Source organism: Platichthys flesus, chromosome 5 (assembly GCF_949316205.1).
Source record: "Platichthys flesus chromosome 5, fPlaFle2.1, whole genome shotgun sequence".
Lineage (NCBI taxonomy): Eukaryota > Metazoa > Chordata > Actinopteri > Pleuronectiformes > Pleuronectidae > Platichthys > Platichthys flesus.
The window spans coordinates 10,113,370-10,134,369 of record NC_084949.1 but is presented as its reverse complement, the minus strand read 5'-3'; the positions used below and the strand labels follow the sequence as shown (position 1 = coordinate 10,134,369).

At 40.1% G+C, this 21,000-nt stretch overlaps 1 protein-coding gene across 1 annotated transcript in view; it reads right to left on the bottom strand.

Moving 5' to 3' along the window:
- Nucleotides 1–1,011: 1,011 nt before the first annotated feature.
- The window catches only part of LOC133953599 (complement C3-like), a 34,066-nt gene continuing 14,077 nt past the window's right edge, over nucleotides 1,012–21,000 (bottom strand). Inside the window, exons 16-43 of the mRNA XM_062387584.1 lie at nucleotides 20,745–20,874; nucleotides 20,544–20,612; nucleotides 20,130–20,327; nucleotides 19,287–19,407; nucleotides 19,112–19,200; nucleotides 18,865–19,004; nucleotides 17,743–17,955; nucleotides 15,231–15,294; nucleotides 15,049–15,138; nucleotides 14,716–14,922; nucleotides 12,515–12,590; nucleotides 12,204–12,363; nucleotides 12,024–12,119; nucleotides 11,509–11,659; nucleotides 10,655–10,740; nucleotides 10,223–10,300; nucleotides 4,889–5,044; nucleotides 4,730–4,792; nucleotides 4,504–4,585; nucleotides 4,292–4,340; nucleotides 4,109–4,199; nucleotides 3,910–3,999; nucleotides 3,718–3,820; nucleotides 3,449–3,538; nucleotides 2,819–2,911; nucleotides 2,601–2,684; nucleotides 1,380–1,524; nucleotides 1,012–1,268 (exon numbers count right to left, since the gene is read on the bottom strand). Coding sequence (XP_062243568.1) covers nucleotides 1,127–1,268; nucleotides 1,380–1,524; nucleotides 2,601–2,684; nucleotides 2,819–2,911; nucleotides 3,449–3,538; nucleotides 3,718–3,820; nucleotides 3,910–3,999; nucleotides 4,109–4,199; nucleotides 4,292–4,340; nucleotides 4,504–4,585; nucleotides 4,730–4,792; nucleotides 4,889–5,044; nucleotides 10,223–10,300; nucleotides 10,655–10,740; nucleotides 11,509–11,659; nucleotides 12,024–12,119; nucleotides 12,204–12,363; nucleotides 12,515–12,590; nucleotides 14,716–14,922; nucleotides 15,049–15,138; nucleotides 15,231–15,294; nucleotides 17,743–17,955; nucleotides 18,865–19,004; nucleotides 19,112–19,200; nucleotides 19,287–19,407; nucleotides 20,130–20,327; nucleotides 20,544–20,612; nucleotides 20,745–20,874 — 3,156 coding nt within the window. The 3' untranslated portion in view covers nucleotides 1,012–1,126. The remainder of the gene's footprint in view (nucleotides 1,269–1,379; nucleotides 1,525–2,600; nucleotides 2,685–2,818; nucleotides 2,912–3,448; nucleotides 3,539–3,717; nucleotides 3,821–3,909; nucleotides 4,000–4,108; nucleotides 4,200–4,291; nucleotides 4,341–4,503; nucleotides 4,586–4,729; nucleotides 4,793–4,888; nucleotides 5,045–10,222; nucleotides 10,301–10,654; nucleotides 10,741–11,508; nucleotides 11,660–12,023; nucleotides 12,120–12,203; nucleotides 12,364–12,514; nucleotides 12,591–14,715; nucleotides 14,923–15,048; nucleotides 15,139–15,230; nucleotides 15,295–17,742; nucleotides 17,956–18,864; nucleotides 19,005–19,111; nucleotides 19,201–19,286; nucleotides 19,408–20,129; nucleotides 20,328–20,543; nucleotides 20,613–20,744; nucleotides 20,875–21,000) is intronic.

The following is a 21,000-nucleotide window of genomic DNA, read 5'->3' as shown; positions in this document are numbered from 1 at the left end:
CCATTAACATTATTTAACAGCTTTTGATCAAACAAACAAATATTTCCTCTAAGAGTTGCCGAACTCAACTCGAGGATTGGGGAACAACAGATCACTGAATAAATACTGCAATCTATTGAACTTATCTCACAACATGTCAAATCTGTTAAAACTGCATATTGTTAGACTATAAGTTACCTATATCATAAGTTATTTAATCAGGTTTTTACCATGTCAGTAATATTGGCAAAAATTTGATCCAGAAATAGCAGAAAAAAACATACATGCTTTATTACCTTGTGCTTGCCTCTGATCTTCATCTGAAAATCAGGAAACGACTGTAGTTTCTACAATTCAAAAGCTCATGGGGGCGGGCGGCGGATGCTCTTTGTCCGCTGCGTGGAGTATGCTCACCTGTGTGTGCGCACACGTGTATGTGTTTGCGCATCGGGATGGAACTCAGCACTGTGCGATACAGAGGGCAGAGGAAAAATCTGAACGCGCAACCATGTAGAGACGGAAATGACATGCCGTCGTATAAATAAGGTAAATAACATAAGGCCATTTAGTTTGTTTAATAAAGAGCAAGCTATAGACCTGTTTTATAGGAAAGGTAACCTTAAATGACTCGTGTTGTGGTCTGGAGCTATCTTAAGAAAATAAATAACTAAACAACAAAATTTAACTTGAGCTTCAAGGGGAGGCGGGGTTGGCTTTGGGGGGGGGGGGGGGGGTTTGGGCGCCCCCTCACCTTAATAATTGTCCAATGATTGAATCAACTTATTTAATGTTCATTTAAATGTTATGAGAGGCTGCTGCATCACATTCCCATTGCGTTTTTATTCACAGTATTTGTTTGACCAGACTTTCTTGTGAACCAATTTAGCCAGTAGAAGCACAGCATTTCAGTCACAGTAAAACTGTCTGTTATTACTGCTGCAAGTATTAATTGATCCATAGTGTGTGAGTTGTCTTGAATTCCACATCACAGCAGATTACAGAGTTTGGTTGAAAAAGACACTGACAATGAGATTAAGATCCTTACATTTTAATCAACACAATGCAGGTATTAAGGTTTAAATCCTTCACATCTCACAGCAGCAAATAAGAATGATTTAAAAAAGAATGCGTTTTCTCTTGTGTTACGCTACTGCTGACATCCAAAGACCTCGTACTGCTGGACCATCTCCTCTAAGCCCAAACATGTTGGTCTATGCTCCTCGACTTGACACTCTGCGTTTGTGGGCCAGTACTCGATCCAGGTTCTTTCCCCGAGCACGTACTGATATCTGTGGAGAGCAGAGTGGAATACCATGTGAGAATATCAACATGATGTCGAAAAAGTGCAGAAACAGTATATAACGTGGGAGCTGCAGTTTTTTAAACACAAAGAAACTTACAATTGATGTTGATCGTCTCTGTGAATATCTTTTGACGTGCCCATGATGAGGTACGTTTTGTCCTTGCCCAGATTTAAAGACTCCCTGCAGTGTGGATGACTCAGGAATGAGCGCTCTTTCCCCTGGGGACCTACATCGAAACTTCCTGCGATTTAAATAAATGAGAGAAGATGCAGTAGGATTGAATGGAGAGCTCAAGGAGATGTGTAACATAAATGAATAGTGAGACATTTTAGCGGTCTACATGCGGGTCCTGGGCAGTACCCCCACAGTTTTTTCGTCTGGCGATGCAAGTAAGGCTGCTGCTAGGGGTAGTTTTCTACTTACAAATGGAAATCAATCTTTTCATGTGCCCTTCTGCACAAATCTAAATAGATATGCTTTCTTTAAATGGGCAATTATTGCTCTGTGTTCCTACAGAAACACCAATGCAGAAAAAAGAGCCCTTTTCAACTGGTCAAAAAGAACCTTAAAATTCACTAATGTCTGGCTTTTGTCTGCAATGGGAATGGATTCAATCTGTATTCACTTCCAGGGCAAATGACTGAGCAGTAGACACTGGTTTTACGAGGCTCTTATCAGCAGTGTTGAAAACATGACAGCAGGGTGAACGCGCTAATTTGGTAAGACAGCAAGATGAGAGAGCACCTCAGGTGTTGGTTGAGATGTCAAGTTCACTCAGTACAGCAGCTGTAGCTATGCCACCTACACCTCTTCACACCTACCCTTTTTATTTAGCAGGCATCGGACCAAGGTCTGAACCAATGGACCACATTTTTGTCAAAGTTAATACGGCATTAAAGAATAGAGGACAGACAAATAAGTGCAAGCTGCTTGCAGGAATGCTTGCAGTCTTTAGTACCAATAATATCGTGCCTGAAGTTTGTAATGCTGCTAGTAATACCATAAGGATATTCCTGTGGCAACGAAATTAATGAAATCAACTGGTTCATTCACTTCTGCACCTGCTGAATTGACAACAGGTCTGTCTACAAAGTAATAAAAATTAAGTATAGGCAGACAGCCCACATAAGTGATGGTGACAGGACGTTACAAGAAAATCAGAAACCAAAACAACAGATCAATGCAAACAATCTAGAAAAGACAATATCCTGGTTTTGAACCTTGGTGCAAACCTGTGAAAACGGCCTTAGAAATAAATTCAATAAAACACAAGGTGATTTAAATTTCCGATGGTTCACAGAGGAGCTAAATACCTACCTTCTTTGATCACTTCCAATACCCTCATTGTGTAAATGTCAGTAGACAAACCGTCTGTGAATTTCTCCAGTCTCACTTTGTACACTGAGGACAGACAAGATGCAGATTGTTACCTCACATATTTTTTATTTAACAATCACTCACTTACACAAACAAACAATATGTTAAGGTATAAATAAATCTCAACTCAAGTGCAGACCATTGTTAGTGCATCTTACCGAAATCTATTTTGCTGGTAGGAGTAGTCTCACAAGATTTTTCTGTGCGCAGATCATTGCTGATCTTTCCTTTCTTCTGCATACTGCAGTTCTCTGGAAATAAACAATAGGCACAAAGTAAATACACCAGTGATGACTTGATTAATTGAGAACATGTGTTGGTGTATGGATGCATCGACCAGAGAAATCAGCTTCTGGAGATTTTACTGTGAGCCACTTTCCACGACCACCTCCTTCCAACTCATTTAATCCTCACCCGAATTTAATGAGGTGAGATACTAAAAGGCTGCAGGTAACAGATAATGGAGGATGATGAAAGCACTACATTAGTGTCATGTGTTGAGCATGTCTCTGCATGTTCTCCCCGTGTTTGGGTGAGATTTCTTCAGTTACTGTGGCTTCCTGCAACAGTCGAAAGTTAAGCAGGAGATTGTAGGTGTGAATGTGAGTGTGAACGGTTGTTGTCTCTATATGTTGGCCCCTGATTTTTCCAAGGTGTACCCTGCCTTCGCCCAACGTCAGCAGGGATTGGCTGCAGCATCCCGCCGTGACCCTCAAAGGATGAGGGGTACAGATAGTGGATGGATGTATGAAAGGCTTTTGTCTTCAAAGAGACACCACCCTGTTTACCTTCGGCACATGTGCACTCATCGTTTCTGCAGAGCTTCAGTAGCTGTCCAGCTTTCCTCTCTGGGTGATAGAATTTCACACAATGTCTCTCTGCAATGGAAAATAAATATAAGTGGCTTACATCAGTGAAGATCAACATTAAACACTTGATAGGACAGTTTTTGGAGTGTGTGCAATTTGGTGCAGCTTGATTGAATTATGGCGACTGTTAGGCCTTGGGGAAGGTAAGTACTCTACTGAGTGTCAACCTAAGTGTGTTTGAGGCTTACGGTCATAATATTCATAGACAGAAACAGTGGCTGGCTGTAAGACGCCCACTTTCATCTTCTGGGTAACCCTAAATGTGATCTCCTCTGGTCGTGTGTGAGAAACCTGTGGAGAAATTTAAAGCAAATGTGATGTAGAGACCGAACAAGATCTAGAGAAAAAGGGGAAAGGGAGAAGAAAGGCTTGCCTCTCACCTTGTCCAGGTAGATGATCAGTGAGCCTCTTTCTGACAGGACAGTGTTCATCTCATATTTTGAAATAGTGCGGGCACGTCCTTTAGACAACTACACACACACACACACAAACAAACCGTGTCAGCTTTCAAAACCATTAAACATGTCCTTTCTCACATTGGCTGTAGGTGGGTATGTGTGTATCTGTAAAAGCTCTTACTAAGTCCAAATCATTAGTGTTGACGGTGAAGCCAGTCAGCAAACCAATATCCAAGATTGACATGCTTGCATCTTGCTCCTTGTCCTTATATCTGTGTAGGAAATGTACAATGTTCAATGAAACGGGACGGTTAAACTAATATGAAAAACACTTCAGTCAGTATTGTTTCATTATTGTACTTACAAAACCTCTATTTTCAGTTTGAATATCATCTCATCTGCATCCATTTTGTCTGGAAAAGCAAGATAACACACAAGCATTAAATCCTCTCTTGGCAGAATGATGGCGACTCAGCAGGAAAAACACAGTTTGCAGTTACACAAACAAAATAGACGCATACAAGGAGACAAAAAATGACAAATGATCAAATTAAAATGAAGACACGGGCAAAATACCTTCGATGAGCTGCACTGACATGTTGAACTTCTGACAATCGCTCTCCTTCTCTTTAGGTAGAGCATAATACAGTGACACCATCTGTCACACAGAAGATAAATTTGCTTTTGTCATACAAACTTTGTTGACACTGGGTAATAAATGTATCTGGCCGGATCGGGGATCAATAACAACAGATACACAGCCGATGATAGTGCGAAGAACAACCTTTTTTTTTTTACTTACTGTCACTGTTGCTTCTCCTGATCCTGTGGCAGTCACTTTCACGTCCTGGTTTATATCATTGATCTGAGGATATAAAATACACACAAGTACACACTGGATCAGCAGAGGAAACCAAAAGAAAAGCAAGATGCAAGTTTGTGTGTGAGAGTGTGTACTCACTTTAGATGTTCTTGTGGTATAGCTGTTTTCCCAGTTGAAGTTAAACTTTTCAGGCTTTGCCCTGCCCGGCAACAAGATATCCACATTCAGATCGTACTCTGGTTCTTTAGCATTGGCCCAGTACTCTGCTACAGCCTGGTACACTATGATGGTAGCCTGGAGATACAGAAAGAGCGAGGGGGAGAAAATAACACTTTTAAAAACCAAAGATATTGTTCATAGGACCAGATTCATTTACACAACATAAAGTAAGATCTAAAGTTCAACTCAATTTAATCCTCGGGGCAATTTTAGTGGTTAATCTAATCTTATTTTACCTCCAGCTTTTCTTGTTTTAGTTGATTCATTTGTTTTAATTGATTCATTTGCTTTGAATAACATTAAAGGTGGAGCCGCGAACCAAGATGGCAGCTTAGAGTGGGATCTCCTCACAGCTCTGCTAAAAGTTTGCAAAGTCATAGTTATTAACGCTTCTAAGTATTTCTAAAATATGTCTAAACAATCGACGCTTAAAGACTGTGAGAGCAACTCCAGATCCCGTGGCTCTCAGAAACTCAAAACTACTCCAGCATCCGATGTTGCTGACTAGCCGAGCAGCCCACGGAGTGATCCAGCTGAGGTGCTAAAAGAGCTACAGTCACTCCGCACCACTGTCACCTCGATTAACAGCAAGATAAATACCTTTGATGGCTTCAAGGCAAAACTCGATAGCGTGGAGAGACTCATAGCTGTGATGAATAGTTATGTCGATGCTGTGCAGAACAGCTTTGCAGACCTCCAACAAGATATCACCACCAATGCTAAGCAGCTCGCGGAGGCCGAAGGGCGCATAGACGGCCTGCAGAGTCTGAAAACGGAGATGACTGACGCTGTTAAATGCATCGCCTATTTGGAGTCAAGGACTGAAGATCTGGAAAATCGTGCCCGGAGGAATAACTTAAGGCTGGTAGGCCTCCCCGAAAACCCCGAAAAGTTCCAGCCTATGATCGATTACATCCAGCACATGCTGCCGGTCTGGTTGGGACTCGACGGCGCCAAATCGCTCACCTTGGAGAGAGCGCACCGCGCGCTGGAAAAAAACAAGACTGGATCAGAATAGAGCTGTAATCATTCGTTTCCTACGATTTCAAGACCGTGAGTTTGTCTTCAACACATCCAAACAACGCTCGCTCGTTCACGATGGTCACAAAATCTTCTTTGCTCAAGACGTATCAGCAGAAACCATGAAAGCACGGAGCCCATTTAATGCAGCGAGAAAAAAGTTCATTGAAGCTGGAACTTTTCGGGGATTCACCCTACGCCCTTGCAAGATGAGGGCTCTACATAATGGAAAAATCATCCATTTCTCCACACCAGAAGAAGCTGAGAACTTTTCCCCAAACTCCTAAACTTCTAAACGCCAAGGATTATAGGTAACTACAAAAGGTCTGATTTGGACTATATAAGTGCACTGTAGCTTACTACAGGTTCCGGTAAGTTATTTTTATATACATTTTGTACTTTCTAATTTATTTTAATTATTTGCAGAGCTACTACTACCATATTTGGTGGACACTTTATTTTATGCACCTACTATAGGCTGATGTGCTCGTTTATTTGACTCAGACTGCTGAGGCAGTCAAACCAAGAGGCGTTTATAAAATTATGCTTCATATTTATCATTCAGGACAGTAAGTGTTTGAATGTTTGGGATGCAGAGCTGGGGGGGGGGGGAGTATGTGAGCTGTCTGAGGGAAGTGCCTACAGTTAAACCACTCCTCATTAGTGTGGAATGGTTCTTGCCCTTACATCGTTTAGTTTAAGTAAGGGGAGGGGGGGCGGGATTTCAAAGGTTAAGTGTTTTTATATGTCTTGTTCAGTTGTTATTGTTTTCATTTATTCTATTCTTTTATTTTTTGTCACACTCAACACGGTCATGTATCTCACTGCACTAGTTTTAACAACATGGAAAGTTCAAAACTGTCTGATTTAAGGTTTACAAGCTGGAACGTCAGGGGACTCAATAAGCTAACTAAACTGAAACAGGTAATGAACAGAATTAAAAACCTATATTCTAAAATCATTTTTCTTCAGGAAATTCATATAACAGTTATTGAAATTAAACAAGTACAACGTAGGTGGCCTGGTCAAGTTATACATGCCGCATATAACAACTGCGCTAGGGGGGTACTAATTCTTACCCACAAAACGATTCCTTTTCAACTTACTAATACAATCCAGGACCCCCAAGGGAGGTTTGTAATCGCCCAGGGTAGGATCATGTCTCTCTTATTGAATTTGGTCAGCATATATGGTCCTAATGAGGTTAGGGTTATTTGGATTTTTTGATAATTTCTTCTTAACCCTGTCTTCATTGTATGGCCTGAACATTATTGGTGGGGATTTCAATTTTACTTTGAACCCGTCGGTAGACCGCTCTACAAAAAGTGATCCCCACAAAAAACAATCTTCCAGAAGCAGTTGTTGACCCCACTTTTGGATATGTTTAACGAGTCATTTAATAATGGTATATTACCACCAACTTTAAGACTCACTACAATAATCCTTATTTTGAAACCTGGGAAAATACCGACTGATTGTTCCTCATACAGACCTATTACCCTTATGGGAGTAGACATCAAAACATTGTGTAAAGTTCTGGCTAAAAGGCTAGATCCACATATCCCTTTTTTGGGGCACAGTGATCAGAATGGGTTCGTACAGACTCATCAGGGATTTCATAACATAAGAAGGGTTCTCAACATAATCCACTCTAAAAATAATACCAGGGATACAGCGCTGTTATCTCTAGATGCTAGACAAGCGTTTGATAGAATTGAGTGGCATTATTTGTTCAATTTGTTACCAAGATATGGACTTGGGGGAAAGTTTTTGAAATGGATAGAATTATCATATACCAACCCTACAGCACGAGTAATGACGAATAACAATTTATCAAACCTGTTAATGCTAGAGAGGTCAACTCGTCAGGGGTGTCCTCTCTCCCACTATTGTTCATTTTGGCCATTGAGCCTTAAGCCTTGTCCATTAGAGCTGAAGCCAATTTATCAGGAATAACAATCGGTGATCATGAACATAGGATATTGTTATATGCAGATGATGTGATTCTCTTTCTGTCAAACTTATCAAAGGGTCCAGACATTATTACATCTAATTAATAGATTCGGTCAGTTCTCTGGATACAGCATCAATAATGCAAAATCTTCTATACTTTTCCTGAATAAGGATGAAATAACTAATCCAGTTATAACAACACCTTTTTCTAATGCAAGGGAAGGCTTTACCTATCTTGGAATTAAGATTACCCCCCAAATGAATAGTTGTTCAAGCAAACTATGACCCGTTGATGAGAGAGGTACAAGATTCACTTGAAAAATGGACAACAATACCAATATCATTGATTGGCCGGATCAACATAATTAAGATGACTATCTTGCCGAAATTCTTATATTTGTTTCAATCACTTCCAATGCCACTGCCAAAATCCTTTTTAAAGAAATTAATAATGCATTCTGTAGGTTCATCTGGAACAACCGAAGACCTAGAATAAGACTCAGATTACTGTATTTGCCATATGATAGGGGTGGATTACAGATGCCCAGTTTACAGTGGTATTACTGGGCCGCTCAGCTGCGCAGTGTTATGTTTTATTTTGTCACACATTCCCCTCCAGCATGGGTTCATATTGAGCAAGCATCAATATCTAAGCTAACACTAAGCCTATTTTTATATTCAGCAGATTTTAAAACTTTAAAGAAAAAAACTACAAATCCCTTCCTTAAAAACTCTATTGATATACGGTTCAAAGCTCATGGACATGTTGGTGATACACCTCCCATCTCTCAATTTTCACCTATTTGGAGTAATGCGCAGTTCACTCCTGGCCAGGCAGATGGTGGTTTTCAGGCTTGGGCCGACAGGGGGTGCAAAAAATTGGAGACTTATATGTTCAGGGCACTTTACTAACATTTAACGACCTCTGTTTGAAATATTAAATTCCAAAAAAAACACTTTTTTTACAATTGAAGCACTTCATTTCATCAAAGTGTCATCAGAACACACAAGAACCGCCGCTGTCCTGCCTTGAGGATATTGTGTTAAACACATGAATGGGAAACGCTAAATCTCTATATTATATCAGAATCTGAATCAGGTTTATTGGCCAAGTAAGTTTTCACAAACAGGGAATTTGACTTGGTAAAGTGGCTCTCAGGTGCTTACACAGAATACACATCACAAAAACAAACATAACAAAACAAAACAAAACAATATAAACAGTCATATATATATACTTATATACAGTACTTGTCTCACATGATGAGGAATCTAGTCATGACAAAATGAGGGCATGGAGTTTAGATATTAAGGAAGATATTGAAGAAGCTGAGTGGGCGACAGCTTGTATAAAAGTTCAAACACAAACCATTAATACCTGCATGAAACTTCTAAATTATGAGGACATACATAACCCCTTAATAAATGGTCCCCTGGCACTCCAGATACTTGTGTGAAATGTTCGACTGAGAAAGGTACTTTGATCCATTGTATATGGGAATGTCCTAAACTGGTAGCTTTTTGGAAGATGGTTGTTCAAACTCTAAGTAAAATCACAGGTATTCAGATACCCTGCGTAGCAAAACTTTGCATTTTAGGGATATACCCAGATTGCTTTTCTGTCAACTCTAGGTGTAAGACTCTGATCAACTTTGGCCTCCTGTAGGCCAGGAGGATGGTTGCTTTATCTTGGAGAGAGACTGAAGTGTCGTCTACACAATTTTGGATTAGAGAGATGGCAATGTATGTTACATTAGAAAAGCTAACCTATTTAATCAGGGGTAAGGCACAGGAATTTGAAGAGGTGTGGGCACCCTTAATGGACTTTCTCAGGCAACGGTAGATTATATCTATCTGTAGGGATATCGAGTGTGACATTTTTATTTTATTTTATTTATTACTGTTATTATTTTACGTAGGTATTGATGTTTGTGTGCGTTTTTATCTTTATTTATTATTATTATATATTTTTTTGTATGTATGTGTATGCAGTGCAGTTCACCTGCATTTCACTGTGCAACTTGTGTGGTTTCAGTCAATGTGTTTTGTAGGTTCTTATTGGAAATTAATAAAAAACATTGTTCAAAAAGAAAAAAAAGAAAAAGAAAAGAATAACATTAAATGAACTGTAATTTTGTACATTTTCTGTACTCAGCTATTTTGTAAATGTGGTATCAACTTAAACGTATTCCCGGGTTACAGTAAAGGTTGAATGAATGAATGTCAATTCAAATGCGTGATAACTAGCTAGAGGTGCATATGGAGAGAATGCTTTGGTACCTGAGTTGATCCAAATCCTCCGCCCACCTTCTTTTGTTTGTTGAACCATCTCACAATAGGTCGGGCTTCTTCGAAGGCCTTTATCAACAGAGGGGGAGAAAAGGGTTGAAGTCTCTGTGAACGAGCATAGTTTTGGTTGGGTTTTCAGAAGCCCACCATGTAAATTTGTTTTTTCTTGCAGAGACTTGGCACTCGCCTGATACAAGTAATCGACTATCAATGGTAAGCAATGTTTTACTGTACAAGAAAATTGCAACCAGCATTAGCACATGCCAAGCAAACAGCCCAATCCAAATTGTAATTTCAGAATAGGCACTGCACTAATCTAATAAACCCTCAATCCTTTTAATGAGAAGGCATGGCTTGTGACTGTTATTGTGTGTAGCTCGACATGCTGGTCAAACACACATATTGTAAGTGGGACACGCTTACCCCGACCTTGACCAGAGCCAGAAGAGCGTAAGCTGTGGCCTCCAGTGTGTAAATATGTCCCTTAACTACAGGCCAGTGGGATCGGTCTGAGGGGGAAAAACAGACAAAGCAACTTTTTATTACAAAGAAGAACTTGTGACAGACTTCAGTGACTAAGAATATCTACTTTTGCTTAAAAAATGAAATAAAAACAGGAGGAATTGGAAAATGTGAGCAAACACAAGATTATTTAGATTAAAATCCAATTTATAATGGATTATTAAGGCAAATACAGATATTTTTAATTTAGTTTTTAATATGTACATTTTTGTTAAATATTTCTGAAATAACACTTGATATTCAACAATGAAATATATATACTTTACAGACAACAATGTTTGTTTAATTGTTTGCAGGATAATGCAAAAACTATTAGACTGATTTTCATAAAAATGTGTGGATAGGCGGGGCATGACAAAAGAAAGAAAGTATTAAAATAATGGAAACTGTGCAGAGTTGGATCGGGGGACTGATGATTTTTTTTTCTTTACTTTAACGTGATTTGGTGCTTTTGACTTGGACATATTTGTTGATATCTCAGAGAATAATCCATGGATCTTGATGAGACCAATCAGACTTTTTAGGGGACTAATAGTCATGAGTCATTATAATTTGGTGAAGATGCAAATAAAAATCTGGATCTAATGAACTTAAATGTGGTTTCAGAATGGGACTGTTGGGCTTTGGCAGAGGTATGTGTTATATTATTGACTTTAATCTTCCCATAATATCAATGTTGTTCGGGCTCTAATTAATTGTGGATGTGTTTTATATTTGCTTGTACACATCCATATAATATTGTTGTGTGGCAGCACCTGGAGAAGCGAACTTGAAGAGGACTTCTCGGTTCAGTTTCCCTTCGTTGGCCAAGGCGTACGATGTCATGGCAACAGCATATGGGTTGGTGATGCTGGCCAAACGCCCCTCCAGGAACTGCACCGCTTTGTCTACACTGCCTGGAAGACTCTGGGCGTCAGGAGAGGAAAGAAGAGGATGAGGGGAATCACTATAATACAACATGTTACACAATGCATTGAAAGGAGTAGAAAGTACAGGTATTTGCTGATACGTATATTTTGTGGTAACCCTGACCCTAAAAGTGAAAGTACCTGAAAATGAATCTACTTAATAATAAACTTCAATACAGTATCAAAGTAAATGTAATTTTTGAGCAGCAAATCTGCCACAATTATTATAGTAACTGTATGTGCCGTGCAAGAACAGAAAGGTTGACAGGAGGGGCAGGTGTAAATAAGGGGGGCAGGGCTCAGCCAATGGTTTCATAGTGAGAAGTAAGTAATTGAAGAAATACTAGATGGCCGGTACTCACACTAACAGTGGCAGCACATATAGTCCGTGACTCCTGCATGGCGATGAGGATGAAGGCCGTCATGGAGGCATCTGAATCGGAGCCAAGCACATCACCCTACACACACGCATATTCCCAAATTAAATTATATTTGTATATGGTGATATAAGTTGTAATGTTGATGAAAATTTGTGTACGCACCAACATCCCTCCGCTGTACACCCTTCCGACTTCTATTAACACGCCGTCGGGTCGCTGCGTGTTGAGAATCAGGAACTTCACAGCATCACAGATCACGTAGCTCTGCACTGCCACCAGACGGCTGGCCATGGCGAACACCTTGGTAACGTATGCTGTCAGCCTTAGGGAGGGGAGAGGGGTAATTGTTTAGTTCTATAAATTTGCTAATGATATACACCCTCTCATAGTATAGTAGAATATACGTTAGGAGACATTACATTACATATTAGAGAATGTTTACATATGAGTTCATAGATGTTATGATGCCTCACCAAGAGCTACTTTGGTGATCGACGTGCACAGCAAAAGAGCCATCAGGTTTACGGAAGGCAAGCTCGTTGTTGTAGCCTGTCAGAAACAAATCACAATGCTTTTACTGAATATATCTGATGGCAGTTTTGTTTGTAAAAAACGGGTGAAAACCTTAGTTGGGGGGGGGGGGGGGGGTTGTGTGTGAAAATGCAAATGTCAGAGTGAGAGGCTCCAAAGTTTCTCCTGCCAGCCTCTGAGTAGTAACTCTGGGTAAAGTTAAAATGAGCCGTTGTGAGCAAGAGATTCTTGGCAGGATTCTCTGCAAGCGAGGGGGTGAGTTGATGGCCTAGGGCAGTGATTCTCAAATGGGGGTACGCGTACCCCTGGGGGTACTTGAAGTTACTCCAGGGGGTACTTGGGATTAATTTTTTTTATATTTAAAATTAGCATCCATTCAAAAACCCTTGAAAAATTGTTACTTAACAAATATTCAATTTAATATAAGTGTAAGTTTATGAACTAAATTTTATATTCAGTAGGCTTTTCAATTTAATTATCCTAAAAAAACAGAATCGCCCCCATACCGATGGTTTGACCCAACCTGGCACACGCCACCTGTCATCGCCTGTCATCACCTGCCTTGAAAACTTCAACAATGGAGTCGAGTTGAAGTGCAGCAGCAATACTGCTGAAACACGGAGGGACAAGCGCCAAAGAAGGCGAAACCAGAGCAGAGAGCCTTCCCTAAACAACACCGTGAGAGCTTGTGCCTTTTCGAAGGGGCGCTAATACGTAAAAGTTTTCCGTTGTGAAGTTAATGATTCATAACAAGAAGTCCGCGTCTCTACCGGTACCCTTTCAAAATAAAAGCCTGTAATACAAAAGCGGAAATGAAATTGTATGAACTTAAAGCGAACAAATATTTCACAATAAAATAACAGAAAGACACTTCACCAATATTAACATTAACATAGATTGGGTTATTTACACTTTTTGTTTTTTTCTGTGGGGAGAGATTAGCAAACAGTGGCATTAAGCCACCACATCTTCAGCGGTATCTCCAGACAAAACATGAAAGTCATGTTGCTAAGCCACCTGAGTTTTTTAAGAGGAAACTTTCTGAATTCAGGTCATCTCAAGACACGATGCAAAAAGCCTCCAAGAAGCAAGCGGAAACAAGCTACCTGTCAGTAATCTTTTCGATCCTTAAAGAAGATATTTTAAGATGATAAATATAAAAAAATATATAATCTTTTATTTAAAACTAAGTTAATGATACATTTTTTGGGAAGAAGTGTTTAGCTATAATTAAGTTCATGAGTTCAGTTTGAGAACATATCTTTATTATGATCCCAAAAGAGGTCACTTTAAGTTGATAATTATTTTTGATGTGCACAAATCGTTATTTATATTGAGATAATAATAAAAGTCTTTAGTTATTTTACATCTTTTTATTTCCAAATAGTTCAAGAGAGACCACTACAAATGAGCAATGTTATGGAAATTGATGGAGTTTTAAATTTGAATGTGTCTAGTTACAAGGATTAATAAATCACATTACATCTTTCTTTCAACCAAAAATGCTTTGCGCTGGTCAGGGGGTACTCGGCAGAATTTTTTCTTCAAAGGGGGTACGTCACTGAAAAAAGGTTGAGAACCACTGGCCTAGGGGATAGAGCGGGTGTTCTGCAACAAGAAGGTTGCCGGTTTGAATCCCACTCTTTCCCATCTGCATGCCTAAGTGTCCCTGGCAAGTTACTGAATCCCTAAAATGTGTTTTCTAAAAATGTAAGTTGCTTTGGACAAAAGCGTCAAGTAAATGACATGTAATGTAATGGCAAGAGTGCCGATATTTCAGGATGAAAAAGCCGTGCCATACATGTAGAAGAATCTGGCAAAGATGTCAATAGAGAATTTATTGATAAAAGACTATGCTGGTGTTGATATGCTATAAACAACCCTCGATCTCTGCAGCAAAATTTATGTCACATCTTGCCTATATCTGCTAGAGGCAAGAGTTGTTTATATGTGGAAGAAAAACTTGGGAGAAAGTACGGACCAATTGTGTGATATTCTCGTGAGTTCAGATCTGAAAACATCTTGAGCGTTGCAGCCCGGATATGAGGAGCAGGGGTAGCATGTTGTGTCTTGTTTGTATTGATACCACTTCAGCCACAGTAAAATTAGTTAAGTGCGAGTAAATACATCTGAGTGATCTTACCTGTCTTGATATGCTGGAGGGCTGTGTTTCGTTTCTCAAAGCCCACAGCCTCCCACTGGTTGGTTTTGTCCAAATAAGTGGTTGCAATGAGTGGTAGGGTCATTCGGTACATGTTCTGCTCTCCGCAGCCTGAAGGCTGGAAGATGAGACTACCCATCGACTGCCCACTAATTGCGTTCTCTACCATTGGACCAAGGTTTTCCATCCCTGCAGGCACACACACGAACAGAAAAACCAAACACTTTAAATCAACAGAAGGAAACGTGCAAATAAACATGAATTCTTTTTACGGGCATGCGATACAGGCCATGTCCAAATGTACCATTATCCCACCTGTCACAGAAATCTGTGTGCTAGTAGGTGTGTTCGGAACCAAATCTTTCCTTGGAATTCCACTATTGATAGTTATCACTTGTTTACCTCCTGAAGAGAGAAACAGGATGAATTCAAGAAATAATGAAAACACAATATTATTACATTAATATCGAATGCAACTGTTTATGTGGTAAACTCACCGACACCTTTCTTAGAGGGGTCTAGTGTTATAATCTGTGGCTTTTTATCCAGAACACCTTCTGGCTGAAAAAACAAACAGCAGAAAAACACATTACAAATCACAACTACTTTTTAAGTATATATTATGCTGGTTAACAATAAAACACAGTGTGTTTCTAAAAAATTTAATATTCAATCCTTATTGGTCTGATTCTTCTTCTCAGTTGATGTTGCATTTTGAAAGGGCTGATACAGTTTGCATTTGAAGTCAAAGTAAAGCCCTAAAAGATTTCTGCTTCGCCAAACTTACTTTACCATAGGAGACACTGACAGCTATATGTGTGAACAGCATAACTTTTGCATTTGATGAAATATGACAATGAGGACTACATTGAAGAATTGTAGTTTCTAATGACACAAAAGCTGTGTCCCAATTAAGGGGCTACATTTGGGATCCAATGGGTGAATCCTTCTCCAACCAAACCTATCCCAGGATTCATTGCGTGCCAGAGGCAAAGCCAACGAGGTAGGTATACGAGTGGCTGGGCTTTAGTAAGCGCAATCATTGTAGCTAACGATGAGATGGTAAGAACGGGACAAGCTGGTGACACAAAAAGGAAATCCTTCCCAGACCATCTGATTTCTGCTGGGCCTTTAAGAACTTTGTGGCTCAGAACCTTCAGATTTGATGGCAGGGGGTGAATGCCTTTATAGAGCCTGATGGAGTTATTGGGAATAATATTGACACACCTAATGAGAGCAGGATATGTTAGAAATTGAAATGGCTACATAAAAAAATCAGGTATCACTGGTTGCAAAGGGCTGAAAGCAGCCACACATACATTCCACATCACACAGTAACAGACCTCAGGTCGAGTTGGTGTAGGCAACCGGCTGCCTGGTGAGCGTTAAACTTGCTTATAAATACACGACACATCATACAAATAATTCCAAGCCTGGTCATACAGCTTGTCTACAGCAGTGATTCTCAAATGGGGGTACGCGTACCCCTGGGGGTACTTGAAGTTACTCCAGGGGGTACTTGGGATTAATTTTTTTTATATTTAAAATTAGCATCCATTCAAAAACCCTTGAAAAATTGTTACTTAACAAATATTCAATTTAATATAAGTGTAAGTTTATGAACTAAATTTTATATTCAGTAGGCTTTTCAATTTAATTATCCTAAAAAAACAGAATCGCCCCCATACCGATGGTTTGACCCAACCTGGCACACGCCACCTGTCATCGCCTGTCATCACCTGCCTTGAAAACTTCAACAATGGAGTCGAGTTGAAGTGCAGCAGCAATACTGCTGAAACACGGAGGGACAAGCGCCAAAGAAGGCGAAACCAGAGCAGAGAGCCTTCCCTAAACAACACCGTGAGAGCTTGTGCCTTTTCGAAGGGGCGCTAATACGTAAAAGTTTTCCGTTGTGAAGTTAATGATTCATAACAAGAAGCCCGCGTCTCTACCGGTACCCTTTCAAAATAAAAGCCTGTAATACAAAAGCGGAAATGAAATTGTATGAACTTAAAGCGAACAAATATTTCACAATAAAATAACAGAAAGACACTTCACCAATATTAACATTAACATAGATTGGGTTATTTACACTTTTTGTTTTTTTCTGTGGGGAGAGATTAGCAAACAGTGGCATTAAGCCACCACATCTTCAGCGGTATCTCCAGACAAAACATGAAAGTCATGTTGCTAAGCCACCTGAGTTTTTTAAGAGGAAACTTTCTGAATTCAGGTCATCTCAAGACACGATGCAAAAAGCCTCCAAGAAGCAAGCGGAAACAAGCTACCTGTCAGTAATCTTTTCGATCCTTAAAGAAGATATTTTAAGATGATAAATATAAAAAAATATATAATCTTTTATTTAAAACTAAGTTAATGATACATTTTTTGGGAAGAAGTGTTTAGCTATAATTAAGTTCATGAGTTCAGTTTGAGAACATATCTTTATTATGATCCCAAAAGAGGTCACTTTAAGTTGATAATTATTTTTGATGTGCACAAATCGTTATTTATATTGAGATAATAATAAAAGTCTTTAGTTATTTTACATCTTTTTATTTCCAAATAGTTCAAGAGAGACCACTACAAATGAGCAATGTTATGGAAATTGATGGAGTTTTAAATTTGAATGTGTCTAGTTACAAGGATTAATAAATCACATTACATCTTTCTTTCAACCAAAAATGCTTTGCGCTGGTCAGGGGGTACTCGGCAGAATTTTTTCTTCAAAGGGGGTACGTCACTGAAAAAAGGTTGAGAACCACTGGTCTACAGTACTCCTCGCCATTTATGTTACTCATGACGTGGCCCTGATGACGAGCCCACTGACCCCATTAAGGTTTGTGACGTAGAACATGTTGCACCAGAGGGGAAATGTGGCAAACTCCTCTTCTGGCAATGGGAAAGGTGTCATTCCCCTTTGTAGCAGGTTTACCTGTCTTTAAAAACATGCTAATACCTGCTATATGTGGTGCAAAAGAGGTATATTACAGAGTGTGTTTCTCTTACCACCACCCGCAGCATCTTCTTGACTCCATCATTGAGTGATGAATCTTTAACAGCTGCTTTGACCTCAATGCTGAATTGTCCTTCCTTCATGGGAATGATGACGAAGGGGACAGATCGTGTGGTTTGCTGCCCGACTCTGACCTCCTGACGATACCTTGCACGTTTAGAAGCCGCGCTGCACACATGCTCCTCCTCAAGCAGATCCACACGCACCTTGAGAAAGACACAAAGATACATCAATGAGTGAAGTATATGTGCAGTCGGTCAAAGATCTGCCTCAAGAAGATGTCGATTCTTCTTTGATGATTCCTCTCATATTTGACAATTTCCGGTACACTTTGATGTATATAAAATAAATTAACAACAATTGAATGGTTGAAATATGGTCCAAAAGAACATTTTGACCTTGAGAATGAGAATGAGCCATGTCAGCCACTACTACACAAATCCAGGGTTTCTTCAGGGTTTCATCCGTAAGATTTAAGACTTTTTTGACCGCAATTAATGAAATTTAAGACTTTAAGAATGTCAATTATGACAGATAAAAGGAATATTGGAGTCATAGAATTATTTATACTTCACCATAATTGAATATAAAGTGAAATTGCAGAGAAGAGAATAACCCTGGAAACACAAACTATCTCAGAAACTACAGGCAGTATCAGTGTACTGTGACAAACTCTGAACAAGGTGTTGGTAGACTCAGCCAACAGTCCCATGTTGGTCTTGTTTGTAGTTTCATTAGAGCGTGCTAATATCTACAGCAAAGAGAAAGAACTACACAGATAGAGATATTAGAAACTATGCATGAAGCCAAAACATTTCTCTCAGATATTAAAAATGATAATCTTAAAGTGCAACTGATTTAGAATTAAATGACCTACCTAAACATATTTTAGACTTTGTATGTTGCATTTGACCACATTTAGGACCCTTTACAGCCTAAAATTCAACCAATTTTAGACTTTGTTAGACTTTTTAAGATCCCACAAAAAAACCTATGAAAGCCAGGAGCAACAACCACCTAAATATCTACTTTTCCTTTTTTGACATCAGTGAGAAAAATGATCATCCTCTCCTTAACTGCATCGTAAAACAACATAGCATCGCACTCAGACCTACTGTGATAACATCAGGGCTGTAGTTGTGGAGGATCGCCTTTACTTCCAGCTGCTCTCCACGGACAGCAGAGTAGGGCAGTCTGAGATCGATGAAGAAGTCCTTCCGGACAATCACTTCCAATGGTTCGCCAATGCAGATTCCTTAACGATGACAAGGATAAGGTGAGGTGAAACAGAGAAGAAAGAAAATGGGGGATGAGAGAGATTTAAGATGATCGTGGTATGACTGAAATTCGCAGAGTCCTCACCGCGGGTTCTTGACAGACTGATGCCAGTGAACTGCCAGGTTGTGATTGAGTCTTGCAAAGGAACGCTCTTCACGAAGGATGTGGAGTCACTGAATCAAACAAAAAAAGTGCACGGACTCAGAGAGGTTTTCAACGTTGGTGGTGTCATGAATGAAGTCTATTTTAGTTGCCTCACCAGTCCGATGTTTGTTGTGGGCAAGGAGGCAGTTTGATGTCTGACCACAGCCAACTCTCAGGGAACTTGGTGCGAGAAACAATTTCATTGCTGTCCATGTAACTGTTGTCGTCCTCCTCACCTGAAGAGTCATTAACAAGGAAGGTTACCACTTTGATTGTCTCACAACCACAAGTCTGACCCATAGATCTTAAATAGAGATGGACACAAAAGTGAGGCCTGTCTCGGTCAACCACTGGTGGCTGGATGCGTGAGTGAAAGTCACGTTCACGTTCATTTTTTAAAACATCATCGTATCAGGCCGTCATGAAATACCAGGAGCGAGCGATGTGAGCGTGTGTGTGTGTGCATGCGCGCTCCGAGATAGAGACTGTGTCTCTGAGGGAGTGAGAGGGGCGGGAAGGGTAGCGGAGCACACAGTGAGATCACAGCTCGTTCACGTGAAGCAGTCGCTCACTGACTGACCGGCTGCTTCTTATCAGTGGAAACAGGAAAAACACAGAGTTTCTCTGGTCTCAGCTGCTCAGAGATCAGCGCCGCAGCTCCAGAAGAGGGCGCAGCACCGATGCTAACAGCTGGCATCAGCGCTCACGGTTCTTATGGTGCTTAAAAAAAATGGGCATCGTCTGTGTTTTGTTATTTTAGTATCGAAAGGTATCGTAAGTATCGGTCCTCGTGACATCCCTAGAAGACACCAATGAAGATTTGTACATTTTGAATTTGAATTTCTAAATAGTGGGAGAAAGCAGAGAATTGTCTTCCACCTTTATGTACAATCTATTGTCTGGCCCTGGATGACCCACCCAGCCCTATTCCCCCCATCCCTCATCACCCATCTCTTACTGCGGGCCAAGTCGAGCTGATCCTGCTTCAATTCGCCTCGCAGGTTCTCCACCTCTGTGCAGCAGTGCAGGAAAGCCTCAGCACAGGATGCACCGTCCGAGATGTACTCACTGCGCGTCTGACAAGTGTATGACAGGGGGGTCTCCCTCATGCCATCCAAACAACACTCACGCTGCAGTTCATCGGTATAATGACTCACTGGAAAGAGGGTTGAGGAGAGACAGAGGTGAGAAGGAATAAAGTATAAAATGAAAGGGGAGCTGTTTGGAATTAAGGCAAAAAAAATTAAGGCAAATTAGAAACAGAGATACATAAACTAGTCAAGTCAGTCTTATCCACCTTACGGCAGTTCACTTTAATTCAAAATTCAAATAGTCATGTGTGGACTAGATAGTTTAGAGTTGTGGTTCTTACCTAAGCTGGTCGTGACGTGCATTATAGTGGGAGATCGTTTTCTCCTGGTGAGGACCGGACATTTCCTCTCTGGAAATTCAACACAGTCTAAGTGTTAAACGAAGCCACTGACGGAGGATATAGTTTGGCTGTGTTCTTGACAGTTGGATGAAATCAGTTTAATGTGAGAAAGAAAAACAAATTTGAGAAAATCCGTGTCACCTTGTCTGTAGGGAGTCCCGGAGCCAGTGCTGGACTCGAACAACAGGCCGGCATCATAGAACACACTCATACCGTCCTCCCCTCCGCCGGGTGTGCAGCCTGTGTCGTATTTCTCTACAATGTCCCACACCTGAACAGTGTGGAAGTCATTTACACATAGGAATACAAAGTTGCGGATTTAAGGAAATAAATCGAGTTCTGAATCAACATAAGAAAGACGTATTCCTATAGTGCATGTCGTATATTCAGCTAAGAG